Genomic DNA, 20,543 nt, shown 5'->3' with positions numbered 1-20,543 from the left:
TTCTCCCCAATGTGGAATGCCTAACCGTACCCAATCAGATTTACGAGCACCCAATTGATGAGCAAGGGCCACTGGTATATGATGAGACCCCCCGTCACCCCAGCCGAAAAAACCTCCCGTCTCACAGCCGGCACTCACACAGCTTCATCAGTGTCAGACGGCAGACTAACCCCGAGGGCAAGGGGGTGGGGGGAGGGGGGGCGTTTGGGCACCGCAGCAACATTTTCACGTTTCGCTGCGGCGCACCAACGTTCTTTCAGCGTTACTTGAAAGTCACATGATTAGCTGAGGGACTCGCCCCTTCACCGTGGGGGGGGCCGATAAGACACTCAGCACAGCTCACAGTCACAATGTCAACAGTGGGCTTTTATTAGGCACTCCTTTCAGAAGCAGCGTGTAACGGCTGTTTGGGTCTTCACACTGGACGCAGAGACAGAGAGGCAAGAGCCTTCTTTATGGAGAATCAGCCTCCTATAAGAGCAGAGAGAGGGCCTGAAAATGGCTCCCAACAAGGCTGAGAACCATCAGAGATGGGCAGAGTTAGGAAAGGATGAGAGACAAAGAGAGAGAGAGAGAGAAAATGAGAGAGAAGATACTAGAGGAAAAAGAGAGGAGGGCAAGGGGTAAGAAGTTGGAACGAAAGAGCAAGGAAGAGAACCACAGCTAGAGAGAAAACAAACGCATAGAGCTCTTACCTTCACACCATCAGCTTTTTTGTTTAACAAGCTTTTGCAGGCTAGAAGACAAAATTAAAGAAGACAGTGTCAGGGCAAACCAAAACAACTTCACCTTACCCTCAAACCAGCACTGTGGTCAACCTGCACGACATCTTGCCCCCAGAGTAGCGTGGTGTTCTTATGTCAATCATAAACTGAGCGTTTACTCTGGCTTGAATACCTCCGGACATACTCACGAGACATTTAACACTGTGCCCTCCTTTTCATTATGCCATCTATTGCACAATTTCCTCAAACTCATCCTCGAGCTATGATGGCGCTGAACAATATTCCGTATGTCAGTGTGATGACGCTAATTATTATTGGTTGTGATAATAAGTGGTTACTGTTCCCGCTCTGCCTAACCTTTACATAGCACCTCGCAATTTGCTGGATAACAGCATCTGCCAAACGGATACATGTAAACGTTTGAAAATGTTTTATTGTGCGTTTCTGCTTCAATTTAGTTAAACAGCATAGCATCCTTGCTTTTATGAAGAAAGAATTTCATAAGTGTTATGGAGAATAAACATAAGAGGAGAAGGTAATGACCACAAGCAAGATACAGAAGTGAGTGCGACTAATTTATTCTTCAATAACATTCTTTCTACTTGTTCAATTTTGGCTGCTCACAGTCGTGTCTGCGGGCCTGTCTAATCGCTGCAATATCTCCTGCCGATTTCCTGAGCAGCCAGCCTCTGCTGTTTTACAATCTGCAGTTGATCTGCTGAGCTCGTTGTGAGAGGTTGTACTTTTTACACAGGTTGTACATTACAGTCCACAGGCTCCCAATTAACCAGAGGGAATATGTGCAGTGATGTAGGGTGATGCCATTCCGACCATCCCAAAATTGTATTATGGACTGTTAAGCGCATCAAAGCAGAAATAACTAGTTGCCGTAGCTGGACGTTTCCACCAAACAGACCAGCACGATACCGGAGGCTTTGATGCCAAGGCTTGTGGTCTACTCCTCTCATGCTTAGTTATGCATTTTTAAATGGCCTCCATTTCCTGACAACCCAGCTAATGAAACCTATTCAAACCCAGGCCTCATTTAAACAGCAGCTTTTAATTAGACACACAATTGATGACCAGTGATTAATGGAGCTAATAAGCAGTCTGGAAGCCTGGTTTAAGCTTTTGTCTCTGTGTTTAAACTGTGACAGGCTCAGTCAGATGCTGAATGGCATGACTATGACTTGCTAAATGAGTGCTGATGGAATAATGCAGTCCATGAACACAATGCACCGGTCATGTTAGCAAAGCCTCGGTCCTCACAACTACAGCAACTTTTCTCAGGGTCCTGCGACTCTCGCTGATACGTAAACCAGAACAAACAAGCGCACGACACAAGTAGTGTCCAGCTTAAAAATGAGATGAATTATATTCACTACTGGTTCAAAAAAAATGCACTGGCACTTCCTCTTTCAACAGCATGCGCACGGAATGCCACAAGTATGGCACATGCCGAAACAGTCACACTGCCACATCACATGCACTCAAAATCATAAGCCGTGTGTGGCTAAGCCTCCATTGCCAGGCTGTGAGGTTTCTTACCTTCCAAACAGAAGGAAGGATGACAAGGAGAGGAAAAAAAGGCAAGATAAACAAGATCAGTCATATCGTCAAAAAACAAGGAAGACTGAATTTCTAGTAACTATAAAAAAAAAATTAAAAAAAACATTTTCCTTTTCTCAGGCTCCCATGGGGTCATGCGGCAGTTAGAATGGGGTGAGAGGTGTACGGTGTGTTACATCAAAGGCTGCTCATGCATTTTCCACAGCAGGAACTACAAATCCCATGATGCATCACCTCTACTGAGTGCACCTAGCAAAGGAGGGGAGGCAAAGACAGCTTAGCACTTCCTGCTTAGCAAGGGCTTCAACCCATAGCTCCTCCTTTTCACCGTGTAATGTCGAGTAACTAACTGTACAGTCACTGATTTTCCTGTGCTTATTAGCATAAAAATAGTTCATACAGCTTTGCCAAAGGACTACTGTAGCAGCCATGACGAAAAGCATTCATGCGGCTGAAAAGTATGCAGCAGTAAATACAAATGCAATAAAAAAATAACTTCAGAAAATAATCAAGGATGTGTGGTATTGTCACTTGGTGCGTAAATGGCAAAAGCTAAAAGGCGAACAGAATTGAGGAGAAGAACATAAAAAAAACCCCAAAAATAAGCAAAAAGAAAAAAAAAACAGGAGCTAGCTGCCGTCGATGCTTCTTCAAAGCCCTCGCGTCCATGGCTCCCGCAGTCCGCCAGGTGATGGGACGTCGGGCTGTGCGGGGCGACCTCTCTTCTGCACTTACTAGGAAACGATCCTGTTCTTTTTGGATGCCAGACCCTCAGAAACTGAAGGCTCAGATGCAGAAGTCCATTAATGACCCGTTGCCACGGCGGCGTGAGCACCATGGCCGAGCCGTGCACAAAAAAAACATTTGTTTTCTCACAATTATTTATCATCACAATAATAGATATAGCCTTGGCTGGAGACACGTTGGGTTCAAAGAGTCAGTGATCGGCAACATGATAGCTATGACGTGCTAACTCCTTAAGGCTGCTGTGGTGAGGTCTCAAATCAAACATGGCTGAAAGTCTAGTGGCTGGAGGGTGAAGCACAGGTAGGTCTTCTCTCCTCATTTATCCAGGGCTAGCTTTGATATCGGCTACTGTTGACCGTCTGCCCGTAAGGTGGCCTGGTGTACGTCGACCGGTTCAGTCCCCTTCCCAGGTCTGACGGTGGCAGCAAGCCAACCCCGCTCCTGCCAAACTCCCAAAGCCCACCCCAACTCCACGCGACTCAACCAGCGGCCCACACGCTCCCCCGTTTGCCAGGATGAGGGGGGGGGGGGGGACAGCAGAGGGGGAGGGGATGGCGTTGCCCTGCAGCGACGTTGGCTGGCAAAGGAACCACATAATGGGCGGAGCTGCTATGTGCTGCCAATCACACACTCGATCGCTCCGATTGGCTCAAACCAGAGAGGTCAATGACAGCACATGGCCTTGCTCTCCCATCGCACCTTTACCAGTCAATCGGAGGCCTATTTTAAGCATGTAGGGCCTCCCACCCCACACTGACAAAGCTCACAGCAAGCTGAGGGTAATGGAACAGCTCAAAGCTGAACTGACCCATGCACACACTGATCATGCACAACGTCCTGCGATGGCTCAAATTAGCATAGCCAGAAATGCACACAAAATGCAGTGCCGCGGCGGTTCTCAAGCCCCCTGTCGCCCATGGGGCATTGCATTTAAATACGGAGCAGCAGGAAAGCATTTCCTCATTACGAACCACCTGGACAGACTTAGCAAAGTTGCACTCTTACTTGAAAAGATAGATTGTTTCATTAAAGCGGATGGGGGGAGGGGACAGGCAGATTCTCAGCCACCTCATCACTCAAGAAAAACCCGCAGTCAAGCCAAGAAGCAAAAATGTTTCTGTGTGTGTACTGTACGTATCCAAGAGTGTGTGTGTGTGTGTGTGTGTGTGTGTGTGTAGTGGCAGGAACTGGCACAAGAGCAGCCGTTCCACACCCCAACACTGCACCTATCCCATCATTAAGGGAACAACTGTTAAAGGTTTTATTCACAATGTGTTTTGCGCACCATTAAAATCAGCTTTTAAAAAAGCTTCACTGGACTCACCAGTAGTTACAAGGTCTGTAATAACCCTGGCAGCACAAAGTGTCATTGCATTTAACTGCGGTCTCACACATATAACTGTGCATGCGAGAGAACGCGTATGCGTTCAGTGTGTGCATGTATGCGTGCATGATTGTGTGTGCCTGCTTGTGAGAGTGTGTGTCTGTGTACGTGTGTGTGTCTGCATATGAGAGTGTGTGCGTGTCTGCGTGCATGTGTGCGCATGTGCGTGTGTCTGCGTGTATGTGTCTGTGTGCGTGCGAAGATGTGTGTGTGTGTCTGCGTATGAGTGTGTGTGTGTGTGTGTGTCTGCGTATGAGAGCGTGCATATGTGTGTGTGTGTGTCTGCATATGAGTGTGTGTGTGTGCACGTGCGCATGCCAGCGTGCGCGTGCAGAACGGCAGTGGGGTGCATGGTCGCTGAGGGTGGCATGCTGGCAGGGGGGGGGCGCTGCTCTAAGGTGGCATGCTCGCGGGGTGCGTCGGGGGGAGATGGGCGCTGGGCTCCCCGTGGCGCTGGGACCTACCTTCCTGTGCCAGCGCGGCAGTGCTGGTGGTGGCGGCAGCAGGGCTGGTATGCTGCCGGCCCACTATTGGACAGAGAGGTGTTCAGTTGGATCTGTGCAAACAAAGCCGGCCCCCTTCGGCTAAAAGAAACCGTCTGTGTCCTCCCAGAGCCAATCCGCTTCCCCTGACTGTTTGGAGGCGGCGCCCTCTACAGGACTCACAAGAGGGCGCAGCCTCCCTACCCTACCAGTCTGTATACACTTCCTGTATTACGCCAGTTTGTACACACACACACCTACAGCGTCAGAATGCGCACACCTACTGTTAGTCTTAGTCCGCCTTTGTGCAAATTCCTCATTAGAACTTGCTGTACAATCTGGAGAGCTCAAAACACTCAGAGGTAAACAGGGATGGGGGAAGGGTTGGGTTGAGCAAGGGGGGGTTGCCGTGGCAATCTCACATGATTTAAGGCACGACTTAAGAGGGGAAAATTATTGCAAAACACACAGGAAGAAGCATCTGAAACTCCGCAGGGACCGTGGCTGATTCCCCACGCCCCGCCGACGGAGGAGTCAGCGTGTTATCTGCTTCCTTCTCCAGAACGTTCTGTTTTTAAAAAGTGCCTGTGCTGTGGAATACTTAATCACAGTGCGGCACCACAGCCAGCCGATTGCAGACAGTGGTCAGCAAACGCTCAGCACCAAGGGTGACTGCACTTTCTACACTCCCCTCTGGCCTAGATACGAGGTTCATGTGCTTGCCATTTTAATGCTGCCAATGATGATGGATCTCTAGGTTCAACACTTTGGACTCAGGACTTTCAACGTGTAGTTCACCACAGTGGGCTGTCAAACTAATTGTGTTCATTTTTCTACATTCTTGAGGTATTAATAAGCTCTTAATTGTTTACGCAGAATGGGCATTTTCTTATGATTAAGTGGATCTTTTATGAATGTAATTACTAAGCTCATTCAATCTCTGAGTCTGTGTTTTTAAAGAGCCAATACAAGAGGGAAATCAATTTATAGCACCTGAAATCCATAATAGTATCTGAAAATAGAGACTGTGAATAGCAGTTCCTCTCTAATTACCCAGCACACCTGTGGTTAGGCTCTAGAATTGGATTATAAAAGGTTGATGCTAGAAAATAGCACCCTTTCACTGACGAAGACAGCATGCTAACATGTTTCAATCGTTAGCCTCATCTTAACCGAAAACCACCAAGCGCACATTGTTTATGAATGTTCGGTAAAATGCCCTGTTGCTGTGGAACACCCAGTCTCCTGCGCTCTGTGTTTTCTCTGCAGTGCGTTCTGGCAAATGGCGCACAGTAAATACACACGGCCAATTAACTCACTGGACCAATTAAGCCAGGCTAATCTGTTGGAACAAAAGAAAATGTGCGCACACAAATACACACGTGTGCACACAAACACACACACACACACGCACGCGCACACACAGACACACGCACACATGCACTCTGTCCCCCAAGAAAAATGTGACCTCAAGCCCAACGTGTTTCGTTACAGCATATTCAGTATATACATTCAGACCAACAAACTGCAGTTTGGGAAATGTTGTTTCAGTTCTCACTACTACTGAACTACAACTCTGAGGGACTGAGCAATATTCTCCAGCACCAGCAGCTCCGACTCTTCTGTGGCCATAATCAAATTACACACGCACATAGTGCCTTAACATGTGACATCATTTCCACCGCTGCCGTTAAAGGAAACTTAATTAAAATGACTTTCTTTTTTTAATTTTTATAACGGGCTACAGTTAAACTAGTCAGACATACCCTACATTGAATTTGCCGCAGCACGTACCCATGTGAAAGTTTCATTTAGTAATTCCTTTGCATATAAACGGCAGCAGTTATTTGGATATAGCCTACGCACTATGCTGTTTTTCTGTAATTTGGCAGAAATATAAGCAAATGTCTCCATTTAGTTAGGCCGCTTTATCCGACAACAAACGGTAGCAGCTGTTTCACAGCTATGCAATTTCTTTTGAGAAATTACTTTTTTTTCCTCCTGTTTCAATGAAAAATAAAAAAGATATTTCGAAACCATTTGTGTGCAATTTATTGTCCTTTAATGGTTGCAAAGTCTGAAAAGGCCTAGACACACTGCGCACTCTCCCGACGCGCTTAATGCCAAGCGCGTAGGCTGCACAGTGTGCAGACTCCGCTCTTAGTGATCAATACGCCTGTCAAGCATATTTCAGCTGGCAGTAGAATCCTTATGATTTATGAATTCCGAAAATTATTTTAGGCCCTGGTCATTTGGGCATTATTTTAGGTCCCGGTCATTTGGTAAAACAAAACTGGTATCAGCACAACCTTTAGGGCCTTCCCCCCCCCATTCACAATGCAGCTAAATACAGCTGGCGCAACTCATTTTAGTGCTTAATACGCTTAAGTTTACACATAGCACGGTTATGAACGAGAGCGACAACATTTGAGTCCTACTCGAAACAGGGAGCGATTCCCAGAGTTGACTCCTGTTCCAATGCAAAGGAGCCTGGTTGTGTGAGTATGGCCGGGAATGGGGGTTGACAACAGGTAGCAGACTCACAGTGATTAACACTGCGCAACCCATCCCTGACTTCCTTTCACTCCCCGAGACCAGAAGAACTTCCAAAATAGCGCGACGTTGAGATTTATTCGACGTTGCTGCAATCACTGTCAGATCAGACGTGGAAACGCACGTCTTCTCCAGCTTCGGCTGGCAGAAATCGAATGGCCATATCCATGTTTGTCGACATTGGAGATTTACACGTTTACACCCGTGCGATATTTTAAACGCGAGATTTAAGTTCAGAACAAACATTGCAGCGTTACAAACTTAGTGACAGCGCTGTACACACAGGAGCGAGTCTTTTTACTCGTTCATACACGTAAGCGTTCTCGGTCATCCAAACATGCGTCTGTGTACATGACTCTCATTTTATGAGTTTATAACTTTGGGTAGTCGAGCCCCAAAACGCAAGTGCGAACGAGACCTTATTTGACGACAAGAAGCCTCAGCTACATCAGTACCTTTGTTTATGCATGTGCATGTTGTGTGTGTGTGTGTGTACTGCAGTATGGGGAGGAGCAAGAGGGGGATGAAGCTCAAGAGACTATGAGCAGCATCAACTTTTTTATAATCAGGCTAGCTGCCAGATTATCAGGGCCTGATTCCATCCTTTAGATACCATCGAGAGGTCAACTGTAGGTATGGGAGCCCAATCACACGCACGCACACACGCACACGCACACATGCACGCCACACACAAACGCCTTCGTCCCCTTACGCTCCAGTGCTCACTGCTCACCTGAGAAGTTCCTGGACACCAGCATGGTGGTGAGAATGGCCCCCTGGGAACACAGGAGACAGGGGTTAATCTGAGCCAGGCCCGTCAGAAACACAGGGTCCACCACAAGGACTGAGAGTGTAGCGCCACCCGCCGAGCCCCGCTCCGCCCCGCCCGCCCCGCACCGCATTCATTAACACACGGGACAAACCAGTGAGGAACAGAATTCTCCATCCCCATTCCCTTCCAATTGAACAGAGCACGATGAGAATTATAACACCATATGTATCATATAATGTCTATTTAATGAGATATAATCAGGCCAATCACACATGGCTTGGTGAAAAATGCTGGCACATGATCACTCACTGTTCTCGCGCGTGCACAAACACACACACGCACACACACACACACACACAAAGGCAGACAAACAAACAAGAAAGAATGCACTCAGTAGAGTGCCGACCTCTGCCAGGGCTCAACAAGGGCTCCACTTGCATGAATGTGCACAGCAAATGTCTTGGCATTCCACTCATTACTTTTCAAGATGTTTGGCCTGATGGTGCTGCTACAGGAAAGGCCATGGGGTCACCAAAATCAATAGGTTTCTTCCTCTTGGGAACATGGATGTGCAGAGCAAATTTCATGGCAATTTGGCCATTACTTTTTGACATATGCTGATCAAAAATGTAAAGTTTGGCCTGAGGGTGGCGCTAGAGGAAGGGTCATGGGGTCACCAAAATCAATAGGTTTCTTCCTCTTGGGAACATGGATGTGCAGAGCAAATTTCATGGCAATCTGGCCAATACTTTTCCAGATATTTCTGTCACGGACGAAGAGACAAACTGACAGACCGTCAGACATTATTACATGAGGTAAGAAACACACACACGCACGCACACGCACGCACACGCACGCACACGCACGCACACGCACACACACGCACACACACGCACACACACGCACGCACACACACGCACACACACAGGATGGACAGCAATACTAAAGGTTACAGGGTGGAAACAGCGAATCTGAGACGTGCTCATGTGCTCATGACACGCCCTTTAGTGGCACTGTTCTAAAGAAGACTCTTATGAAAGGTGTCCTGAGGACCGGGGGAACTGGGAGGCAGGGTGAAGGGGTGCAGGCGGAGGAGAAGGGGTGCAGGCGGAGGAGAAGCGGGCGCGCACCTTCAGCTTCCTGCGGGCGTTGAACTTTCGCAGGCACTCCACGGTCTCCTGGCGATGCATCATGGAGGCGACTGTGGAGCGTTGCTGAGGGAGAGAGCGAGAGGGAGCGCGTGAGGAAAAAAAATGTTTACGTCGTGAAAAAAATACACGCTTACATTGAAAAGTGCGGGATTGAAACATCAGCAAACGTTGCAGAAAGGTGGCTTCCCCGACAAAAAAAAGAATTATCTTTTGACACAATAACTGTCTGGATTTCTTTGGCAGTGTGCAGACAGTGCAAAAAAGTCATTTCTCATCCCAGGCAGATGTGAACTCTACTAACATTACATTTATATGAGCATACAACAGGGAAACTTCTCATACTTTGTTCAGGTTTCATTTACATTTGCTAGAGTAGGCTAGAGGTCTTAGTAGTAGTATAATATAAAAAGGCTTAAAGAATCCCAGGAACACGCATCCACCGGAAGCCAGACGTAGTACAGTAGACGTGGCTGCGCTGACAGCCTGACTGAAAGGGGGCGCTGTTGCCCACGGGCTGGGGTACTTACGCAGACCCAGGGGTGCTTGAGGGCCTGTTCAGCGGTTATCCTCTTGGCCGGATTGATGGTCAGCATCTGGTTGATCAGATTCTTGGCCTCGGGGGTGACCGTGTCCCACTCAGGAGACGGGAACTGGGGACGCAAACACGAGAGGGGTTAAATAAATAGCAGACGCAAACACTCCCCTACCCACAGACGGATGGACCGTTCCACTCAAGTCAGGTTTAAAGCTGCTGCCTGAGAAAACGACTAGATTTTCTAGGTCCAAAACCGTTGCATGGAACTATACAATCTGTTTATTCATGGCAGGTAATCTCGGAATCTTCCAATAGAAATGTACATGGTGACAGAAGAGGGCTTCAATCTGGGCAGCAGGCTGCAGAGGATGACATTTCTGTCGGTGTGACACTGAGCATGCTCAGAATGGCCTCAGAATGGCCTTTAACCGCACACACACAGAGACACGCGAAGACGGGGCCTCTAGTGGAGCGGTCCGTAGAGCGCTATCCACATGCTCAACGCGAGCCGCGACGTCGGCTGTTCGAATCCGACCGCCGACCTTTGTCGCGCGTCTCTCCCTCTCTCTCCTCCTAATTCTTCCTGTCTCTCTACCAAATAAAGCTGAAAAAGCCCAAAAAATATATAAAAAAAAAAAAAAATAGAGAGAGAGATGCGTGAAGACACAGACCCGAGGTTCAGGGATACGCATGCGCGCGCACACAAATTGATAAAGGCATTCAGCACGCAGAAACTGTGTGCACACAGACACACACTCTGTAGAAACACAAGAGCCCTGCCCGTCTGCTACCCCGCCCCCCCTCCACCCCTCCGACAGCAGTGCTGCTCCGCGGCAGAAATTAACCCAATCACAGGCCTTCGCAGATGCGGGAGGGGAAAAACGGGCATGGCCGCGCCGCCTCCTGTCACACCAGAGCTACGGCTGGTCCGTAATCGCATTACTTCCAGAAGGCGAACCCTGGTCACACTCGCTCAAACGCGACAGCAGAAATTCTAAACGTATTACACGGCTATTTTCGCAAAACGAATTGGACATGGCGGCGGTTTCTGAGCCACAAATTAAACCAAATCAAACCTAATCGAATCTTCCTAAAACACGGATAATATAAATATCCTTGAGTCTACTACTTGGGATTTATTATGTTTAGCCTCCAGACCAATCAGGCTAGTCACTCGCGAAAGACGGGCTCATCAGGACTCGACGAGTCAGTGTGGGATCGATCACGAAACGACTCAACGTGAATAATCCTAAGGGCTCCAGGAACACATAGGGTACAGAAGCCGTGTGCCCTGAGGGAAACATTTAAGTGGAACACACCACAGCGCACATGACTGTTTCTCATTGTCTGGCTGCGTGTTTCGCGGAAAAAAGAAACAGATGGATGATAAGAAACATAATTAGACCCAAATGAAAAAATAGCATGCTATACAACATGCCACAGAACAAAATTCGTTGAAACAGAATCTCAAAGTCCGGTGCTTGTCTAGAAACAAATAAGTGGTAATGAACACATCTGTCTTTTTCTACTATTCAAAATCAAACGCTGACATATCTGTCCTGATAGAGTTCACCAGGGCCCAGGTAGCACATCTCAAAACCACTATTGAAACACCAACAAAATGTTTGCGATAATAAAAACGAATGATTCTGATAAAATCATACCGTCAATCATTACAATACCGAGGGTGGTTCGGGTGGATATAGGATAGCCCAACTGGGACAGGATGTAGGGAAGGGGGAGGGGGGGGCAGAACCCCCCTCTGCAATGCGTCAGGGGAGCCCTGACGGGATCAATGTCGCCAGCGAAGCTCTCAATTGCAGCCAATTAAAAATTAACGAGCTCGTCAATCCCGCCTCTTCTCAGGGTAACGCCAGCTGCTCGTTGGTCGGGGATCAATGAGGGGAGGAATGGGGAGGGGAGGGCAGAAGATGTGCCTACGGTCCTGGGAGAGAGGCCCCCTCTCCTCCCCAAGCCCTAAAAACAGAACAGTAACTTGTCCTAGTTTCCTCGCGAGCTGTGGTCCAACTCTCTCTCCCACTGATTGGCCCAAATTGCCCAAATGACGGTTGGAAAATTCACACTAACGGTCGCAGGCATGAAAAATGCAAGTCACACGGGCAGCACAGGGTGAAGGTTTCAGGTGGTTACCTAAGCTAGCCAAGTGGGACCCACACACAGAAAATCAGCCATGGGAATCATGGATCAGCATGGCTTCACACAGCCAGGGCTGTGGGCTGTGTCAGGGGTGCGGTCACCATATTAAGACCTCCCCACAACCAGCCTCCATCTCCGCACTATTGCGCTTGTCTTTTTTCCTAACGCCACCACAGAACCAGAGGGCAGTTCGGTTCCGTTTTAGCTCCTTTCTCATCTGTCCCCCCTCGCACAGCACCTGTTAAGTTCACTCGCTGCGCGTCACAAATTTCGTCACAAAATGGCCGACTCGAGGAAAGAGGCTAAGGGAAGGGAATGTGTGGAAGCGGATCCGAACGCAGCCCTAGGAATCGGGATCGAGGGCCACCCATCGCTTCTCAACCAACCACAAGTGTGGAAATCACTCCCACTCCAACTCCAAATCACCATGAAACACAAACAAGTAAAATGACTGAATAAATACATGAGAGCACTTCAGCGCTTCTCATACGACATTAAAAGTCCTGAACGTGGACATGTGACCTGCGGAGGCTGCCGCTCGATACTCACGTCGTACGCCCCTGCCTTGATCTGCTGGTAGAGCTTGTGCTGGTCTTCATCCCAGAAGGGAGGGTAGCCCACCAGCAGAATGTACAGAATCACACCTGCGACAGAGAGAAGGAGGCAGAGTCAACACCATCTCCTCTTCCCGGGGCAGGCTGGGAAAGGAGACCCGGCGGGCCGGAGGACTCACCGCAGGCCCAGATGTCCACGGGCTTGCCGTAGGGGTCCTTCCTCAGGACCTCGGGGGAGAGGTAGCCGGGCGTGCCCGCGAAACCTGGCGGAAAGAGACGAGCTCCGTCAGGTCATCGCAGTTACGCGACACTTTTTAAAATGTGTTTTTACCAATCCTTGGTCCCAAATTGGAACGCCTAATTGTATTGACATGCTCATCACGTTTGCAATCGATCCACTTTAGGTGAACGTGGCCAACCACTCAGGTGCGAGATCGCAGCATCGTGAAAGTAGAGCAGAATTAACTTCCCACCAACTGAAACCCCTCCCCCCCCCTTTGGGAAGCCACTAATCCACCACCTTGCCAGGCTGCCGGCCAATCAGCACTGACGTGGTTTAACCTAAGTCCTGAACCTCCAGCCTACGGGTTACAAGCTGAGCTCCCTTAACACGGTGCCACATTTCTCCCTGCATCATTAATATATCCTATAAATGGTTTCAAACGTCAGATTTTTATCAGGATTTTTCTTCTACAACATGCCTGTGCTTTCAACAGATAAATGGGGGCATCTGTGATATAAAAGGGTGGTAGAATTTATCCTGAGGGAGGGACATGTTGATAGAGGGAAGTAACCCTCGCCGTCAGCTCAGCCAGCAACCACAAGAAACAAGAGAAACCCAGGAGCCCTGCAGGACTGAGTAAACAGCCCCTGGTGCATCTCAGCCAACTCAATTCACCTGATTGCACTGGAAAAAGCTACTGTTCATGTGGCTTTTAATATAAGTCTACATATACTACATTTAAATGCGTACACATAGGCATGTACACACCCAGACACCCACTATGTGCCCTCCTATATCAGAGTCCCTGTGCTCTCCTACATCACTATCAGAGTCTCTGTGCTCTTCTACATCACTATCAGAGTCTCTGTGCTCTCCTACATCACTATCAGAGTCTCAGTGCTCTCCTGCATCACTATCACAGTCTCTGTGCTCTCCTACGTCACTATCAGAGTCTCAGTGCTCTCCTACATCACTATCAGAGTCTCAGTGCTCTCCTACATCGCTATCAGAGTCTCTGTGCTCGCCTACATCACTACCAGAGTCGCTGTGCTCTCCTACATCGCTATCAGAGTCTCAGTGCTCTCCTACATCACTAGAGTCTCAGTGCTCTCCTACATCACTATCAGAGTCTCTGTGCTGTCTCTTCTACATCACTATCCGAGTCTCTGTGCTGTCTCTTCTACATCACTATCCGAGTCTCTGTGCTGTCTCTCCTACATCACTATCAGAGTCTCTGTGCTGTCTCTTCTACATCACTATCAGAGTCTCCGTGCTCTCCTACATCACTATCAGAGTCTCAGTGCTCTCCTACATCGCTATCAGAGTCTCAGTGCTCTCCTACATCACTATCAGAGTCTCTGTGCGGTCTCTTCTACATCACTATCAGAGTCTCTGTGCTCTTCTACATCACTATCAGAGTCTCAGTGCTCTCCTACATCGCTATCAGAGTCTCTGTGCTCTCCTACATCGCTATCAGAGTCTCAGTGCTCTCCTACATCACTATCAGAGTCTCTGTGCTCTCCCACACCTATCAAATCTCAGTGCTCTCCTACATCGCTATCAGAGTCTCTGTGCTCTCCTACATCGCTATCAGAGTCTCAGTGCTCTCCTACATCACTATCAGAGTCTCTGTGCTCTCCTACATCACTATCAGAGTCTCAGTGCTCTCCTACATCACTATCAGAGTCTCAGTGCTCTCCTACATCACTATCAGAGTCTCAGTGCTCTCCTACATCACTATCAGAGTCTCAGTGCTCTCCTACATCACTATCAGAGTCTCTGTGCTCTCCTACATCACTATCAGAGTCTCAGTGCTCTCCTACATCCCTATCAGAGTCTCTGTGCTGTCTCTCCTACACCATCAGCACCATTTGAGTAGCGTGCAGGTGCAGGGTTTAGTGGGTGTGGCCGGTGCGGGGACATGGGATTTGCTTACCAAACCATGCCTGCTGGTCGCCTTGCACCTCGATGGCCAGGCCAAAATCCGCCAGCTTGACCGCCGCCCCTTTCATCTTGCTGGCCAGGAGCAGGTTCTCTGGCTGAGAGAGAGAGAGAGCAGGAGAGAGAGATAGATAGAAATAGAGATACTTATGTAAAGCTTTAGCAACCCATCTATTGAAACATGTCACATCGATAAAAAAACATTTTTGGATCAGGAAATGCATGACTTAAATGGCTGAAAATGGACAGAACTGTCCCTTCTCTACACCGCTGGAAACCTTAAAGCCAGATTTTAAAAGACCTTGGAGCGCATGCTATTCGTCTGATAACCACAAGAGGTGCGGAGACCGGGGAAAGCTGAAAGGGCTGGAGGGCTTCGTGGCTCAGAATCTAGGGCCAGCCGCCTGTCGCTACGATTGCGACGACCTCGGACGAGGGGGTCACAGGGATGGGGGTCAGGGTGGCGGTACCAGGGGGGGAGAGGGAACAGTGGGGACGAGTGCAGGTGCGCACCGCTCACAGTAGCTGCAGGCGGTACGGGCACGTGCTTGTGTATGTTTGTGTGTGTGTGCGTGTGAGTGTGTGTGTGTACTGTATGTCTGTGCATGTGAATGTAGGGTGTGCGTGTGTGTGTGTGCGTGTGAGTGTGTGTGCGTACTGTATGTCTGTACATGTACATGTAGGGTGTGTGTGTGTGTGCGTGTGAGTGCGTACTGGATGGCTGAGTCTTCCTCCTGGTTGGACCAAGCAGCTGCACCTGTGACATCACACATATCGCCATGGTAACCCCCTGCAATATCCCTTCCAAGAAAGGGATTGCTATTCGGTGTCATATTTGCCACACCTCTGATGACTCAATGGAGAAGCAACCCCATTTCACAGCACCGCGCACGCACACACACACACACACACACACCACAGACTGCTGACCCGGTTTCCCATGACGTCATGTCAAAAGTCACACATAAAAACCCATTCACCACATTATCACAAGAATATTCTTTATTTAACCAGGGTAGTCACATTGAGATTGATTTTTTTTTTTTTGACTCTTTAGCAAGTGACTCCCAGAGCCTACATTTCTTTGGACAGTGGAAGGAAACCAGAGTACCCAGAGGAAACCCACGCAAAAACATGGGAAGAACATGCAGACTCCACGCAGGGAGGATCTGGCCAGCTGGGAGTCACAGCCTCCTTCTTGTGAGGCAACAGTGCTAACCACTGCACCACTGCAAGGCTAAGTATTCATTAAGAACTCATGCCACTCATACCACCATTACCATTACACAGACAGCACATAACAGTAATGTATGTAGTTATGTAGCGACAAGGCCATTCAACATTGTGAACATCCTTTCTCTGAATAACCCAGTATTCAATACAACACGCACAGACACACACGTACACACAAACACACACACACACCCTCACACACGTTTAACTGCAGGTGCTGTCTGTCCTTCAAGCCATTTCAGAAACAAGACAGCAGGATGCCACCTTGCACCTGAAAAGGGCCTTCCTGCCTTCTATCAGAGTGCAATCAGTTTGCTGGAGGAGGCAAAAAAAAAAAAAAAAAACATGACGCAATGCGTCGCCATGGTGATGGGTGATGCAGCCTCAATCCGTGAGGTTGTCCTGGCAACGGGTACTCACTTTGAGATCCCTGTGCACAATGTCATGCTGGTGGATGTGATTCACGCTTTCCAGGATCTGACTGATGCACTGGCTGTGGAACAAGAGAGGGACAGAGATAAGAAATCGTTCATAGTTATTTAAAAAAAAAAAAAAAACCCAAAAAAAAACAGAAAAAACTGAATTTAATCTGCTGAGCTGTTTTTTTGCCAAACCAATAAAACGGGTACGTATGGGAGAGGACACAGATTCACAGCATGACCTTTGCCAAAAATGTACTCCCAGTCCACTACGCTGTCTTGTAATTCCTCAAAACCCCAGTGGGTGGAGTCACCTGGCTATTTTGCTCCCGCTCGTGAGCGTCATTCTCTTCTTGCCGTGCTCCCGTTTTTCTCTGGAAGACTTTGCGAGCGCTACAAGCTGCACCGCTCTGGGTGGGTTCTGACCTAATCCTGCCATTTTACAGAGAGTGGGCGGAGCTCACCCCCGATTACATCGCAGGGCTGGACAGGGCCAAGGAGGACCATAAAGGTGTGTGTGTGTGTGTGTGTGTGTGTGTGTGCGTGCTTGCGTTTGCACTAATGTGTGTGTGCGTCCATGCGTCTTCAGGGCAGGCTCTGTGCGAGCAGCTCTGGTGTATTCTCTTAAACTGCATATTAAAAACCACCTCCTGTGACAGTAAATCCAATCACACCAAGGCACCATACAATCTGGCAACCAATAATAAAGAGACAGAGATACAGACAGAGACAGGTAGAGAGACAGAGACAAAGACAGAAGGCAGAAGTTAGGACAGAGGGGGCCAGAGTGGGTCAAGAAGAGATGGAGGTTCAATCCCCGGCAGCTGTACTTCCGGCTTGGTCAGACGTATTGTGTTCAGACGAACACGATTGGCAGTGTTCTCGGGTGGGAAGCCGGTGGTATGAGTCCTGATCGTTGCATTAGCGACTCTCTACTGGTTGGCCTGTTCAACAGGGAGAGGATCTGGGGGAGATAGCGTGAACCTCCGCTCGCGTTACGCTCTCCCAGTGGAACTCCTCGCTGTCAGGTGAAAAGAAGCGGCCGGCGACTCCACGTGTATCGGAGGCGGGCATGCGGTAGTCCACACCCTCCCCAGACCGACAGAGGATAGCGCACCGACCAGGACCGTGATACACACGGGGAATTGGTATAACGACTAAATCGGGGAGAAAATGGGAGAAAAATGGCAAAAAAAAGAAGAAGAGATGGAGAGACGGCAGATAAAGTAGAAAGAGAGCAGCAAGAAGAGCACGGAGCCAGAGAGAAGAGCCAGAGAAAGGCGATGGGAGATGGAGTCCCATAAAAAGCAAGAGGGATTACAAGCAGGGAGAGAGGAAAAGAGTGAGGCTGAAATGTTTTCATTTTCGGTCACCAGGAGAAAACCGCTCGTTACCAAATTTGGCCAGATCGGCTCCCTACATTCCATTCCAGTCCAGGGGCAGTTCGGCACTTCATTCTTCCTCTCCCTCACTCCCTCCCTCATTCCCTCCTCACCTTTTATTCTTCCCTGACTCTCTCACATTCCCTACCCCTCTCCCTTGCCTTGCCCTCATCCCTTACTCTTTCTTTTCCCTTGTTTCCCTTTCTCTGTTTTCTCACAGTGCTGTGTTCTCTCATAAGGTTAAGGGGCGTGGCAGTAAGCTCTCCCTGAGGGTAAAGGGGCAGGGCTGTGCGCTCTTATTAGCATTAAAATGCAGCACTACATGCCTGCTGTAATGGTAAAGGGGTGGGGCTATCAGGACAGATGGGCCAGGCTGCGTGTGTTTCAAGGAAAAAGGGCATGGCCATGTCTTGTCTGTCAGGGCAAAAGGGCGGGGCTGAGCGCTCTCTATGGATGAAGGGGCGGGGCTACGTCAGCATAAGTAGGTGTGGCTGTGTGTTCGCGGTCAGAGGGAAATTCTGCCCTCAGAACCAGTTGCGCAATGGCAATGTTTTCACAGTGCATAGAGAGTCAATACTCCTCTACCTACACTGGTAAAACCAGCTACAATGGGGGGAGCCTTGTTAAACCGTTAAACTGTATATACAGACACAGAAAACACACAGACACACACACACACATAAAATGGGAAGCTTCGCTGGCCCTGTGTACGAAAGGATCAGACTACTGCGCCAGCATCCAGAGGCTTTCTGCGGTTCAGAAGATAACAAGACGTCTGACTTAAATTTTCTCTCCTGCAGGGCCTGACTGCTCCCCGCAATTACGCAAGCTCAGCCTCTGTGTGTGTGTGTGTGTGTGTGTGTGTGTGCGCGCATGCGTGTGTGTATGTGTGTGTGTGCGCATGCGTGAAAGAGAGAGAAAGAGGGCAGAAAGTTTCAGAGGGAAAAGCATGATGAAAAAGAACAACAGTGCCAAACAGAGCACAATAAAACAGGCACTTTTGTACATTAACAAATGCATTTATTCATTAACGGCACTGGGAGCAGTTTGAGCTGAGCCGGGCAGTCCATAACCACCTGATCACCAGCTACCCCTCTCTCATGGTCTCTCACCAATTCTGTACCTCATGGCACTGTAAGACCTATCCTTCTGACTAGCTTTATATTCATAGCCCGGCTAGCATACCCTCCTATCTAGCACAGTGCTTTTCTAGGACAGATTCTCTGAAATGGACAAAATATTTTTTCTTTTTGTTATTTCAATTCCGCTTGTAATGTTTCAGAGAGTGCCAAATTGATAGCTTTTATTTTATGTCCTCGTAAACCTGATAGCGTATGCATACCTTTGTTACATCACACCAATTCTTCATTACTGGTCATTGAAATTAAGGTGTAGTCAAGTTATCAAGGGTATGTATGCGCATGTGCTACGGTGCTTCAGAATACTCTGACTGCTTGCGTGTGTGTGTAAGCTTAATGGAGAGTGTAAGTAAGGCATGTCTGTTCTTCTGGATCTGCGTTTGTGTGTGTGTGTGTGTACATCTCCAATCACACCAAATCACGGTTCGCTGATGGCTAGCCTGGCGGTAACCACGGCAACAGCACATGCTAATGCCCACCTTGCATCAGCTTCGCTGTAATACTCTCTGGCGACGATGTCTTCAAACAGCTCCCCGCCGGTGACACTGCAGAGGGGGGGAAACAAACAAAACGAGGAGTCATCGGCGGTGGGCACAGAGACTGTGCGGTCACTGACGATGGCATCAGGACAAAAAAGCAACAGCTGTTGACTGCCTTGGTGCAGCAGTGAGTATATGCCAGTAGTATGAGCAGTGTGTTTGCCTGTGTGTGTGTGTGTGCGCGTGTGTGTGCGTGTGTGCGTTGTGTGCGTGTGCGCGCGTGTGTGCGTGTGTGTGTGTGCGTGTGTGTGCGTGTGTGTGTGTGTGTGCGTGTGTGTGCGCGTGTGCGTGTGCGTGTGTGGACTGAGGCAGCTGATGTTTGCGGTGTGAAACAGGGTTCAGCGATGTTTTGATGTACCCATATTATTCCACATTTACTCATATTCAGACATTATATATTACAGTATAATATTTCTCAAGTCCAAGAACAGAAAACATCAAATATGCTTGCTTACAGGAAGCCCAAAAATGTGCTGAAGACGGACATGCTGTCTAATCCAAAAAACAGATAATATTTACTTATTTACTTCTTTACTTATTGACTCAATTAAAATGCCAAATCAGCACAGGACCGTCCATGGATGTGTAATGTTAAGTCAACTAAGTCATCAGTGTTATGTTTCAGAATGTTTAAAGAGAAAGTTAACACAGGTTCTGGCAGTACAGCCAATTTAAAGATCCATCAGCAGATTCATCATCCAGGACACTTCCCTGCCTTGGCATTGTACCTCTGACCTGTAACCTGAAATGCTTCATTCAAATATCCAGGTGTATAAATTTATTTCATGTAAAAATTAAAAAAAGCTTGTACACTAAATGGATGTAATATGGTAACATGCTACTCTTTATCATTATTTTCTGAAATGGCAGTTGCACTTTGGATGATTTTGGATTATTTTAATGACTTTGGATGCGGAATAGAGAAAAACAACAGACCTTCAGTTATTTACAGCTCAAACAGTACACTAATGTTTTCTGAAACAATTGTATACAACATTTCACATTATAGAATTATTACTATACGTTTCATTGAATAAG

General features: G+C 48.2%; 1 protein-coding gene across 15 annotated transcripts in view; it reads right to left on the bottom strand.

Annotated features, from left to right (window-relative positions):
• camk2g1 (calcium/calmodulin-dependent protein kinase (CaM kinase) II gamma 1) overlaps positions 1 to 20,543 on the bottom strand; it is an 89,455-nt gene that overhangs the window by 18,414 nt on the left and 50,498 nt on the right. For 10 of the 15 annotated variants that reach the window (XM_064321019.1, XM_064321024.1, XM_064321020.1 and 7 more), the window contains exons 5-14: positions 19,446 to 19,511; positions 16,447 to 16,519; positions 14,789 to 14,891; positions 12,809 to 12,892; positions 12,625 to 12,719; positions 9,911 to 10,033; positions 9,363 to 9,446; positions 8,194 to 8,236; positions 4,890 to 4,952; positions 696 to 736 (exon numbers count right to left, since the gene is read on the bottom strand). In XM_064321019.1, coding sequence (XP_064177089.1) covers positions 696 to 736; positions 4,890 to 4,952; positions 8,194 to 8,236; positions 9,363 to 9,446; positions 9,911 to 10,033; positions 12,625 to 12,719; positions 12,809 to 12,892; positions 14,789 to 14,891; positions 16,447 to 16,519; positions 19,446 to 19,511 — 775 coding nt within the window. The remainder of the gene's footprint in view (positions 1 to 695; positions 737 to 4,889; positions 4,953 to 8,193; positions 8,237 to 9,362; positions 9,447 to 9,910; positions 10,034 to 12,624; positions 12,720 to 12,808; positions 12,893 to 14,788; positions 14,892 to 16,446; positions 16,520 to 19,445; positions 19,512 to 20,543) is intronic. The other 5 variants (XM_064321021.1, XM_064321028.1, XM_064321025.1 and 2 more) reach the window with 1 other exon arrangement.

Source organism: Anguilla rostrata, chromosome 2, assembly GCF_018555375.3.
Source record: "Anguilla rostrata isolate EN2019 chromosome 2, ASM1855537v3, whole genome shotgun sequence".
In the NCBI taxonomy this organism is placed as follows: domain Eukaryota; kingdom Metazoa; phylum Chordata; class Actinopteri; order Anguilliformes; family Anguillidae; genus Anguilla; species Anguilla rostrata.
This window is presented reverse-complemented; position numbering and strand designations above follow the sequence as displayed.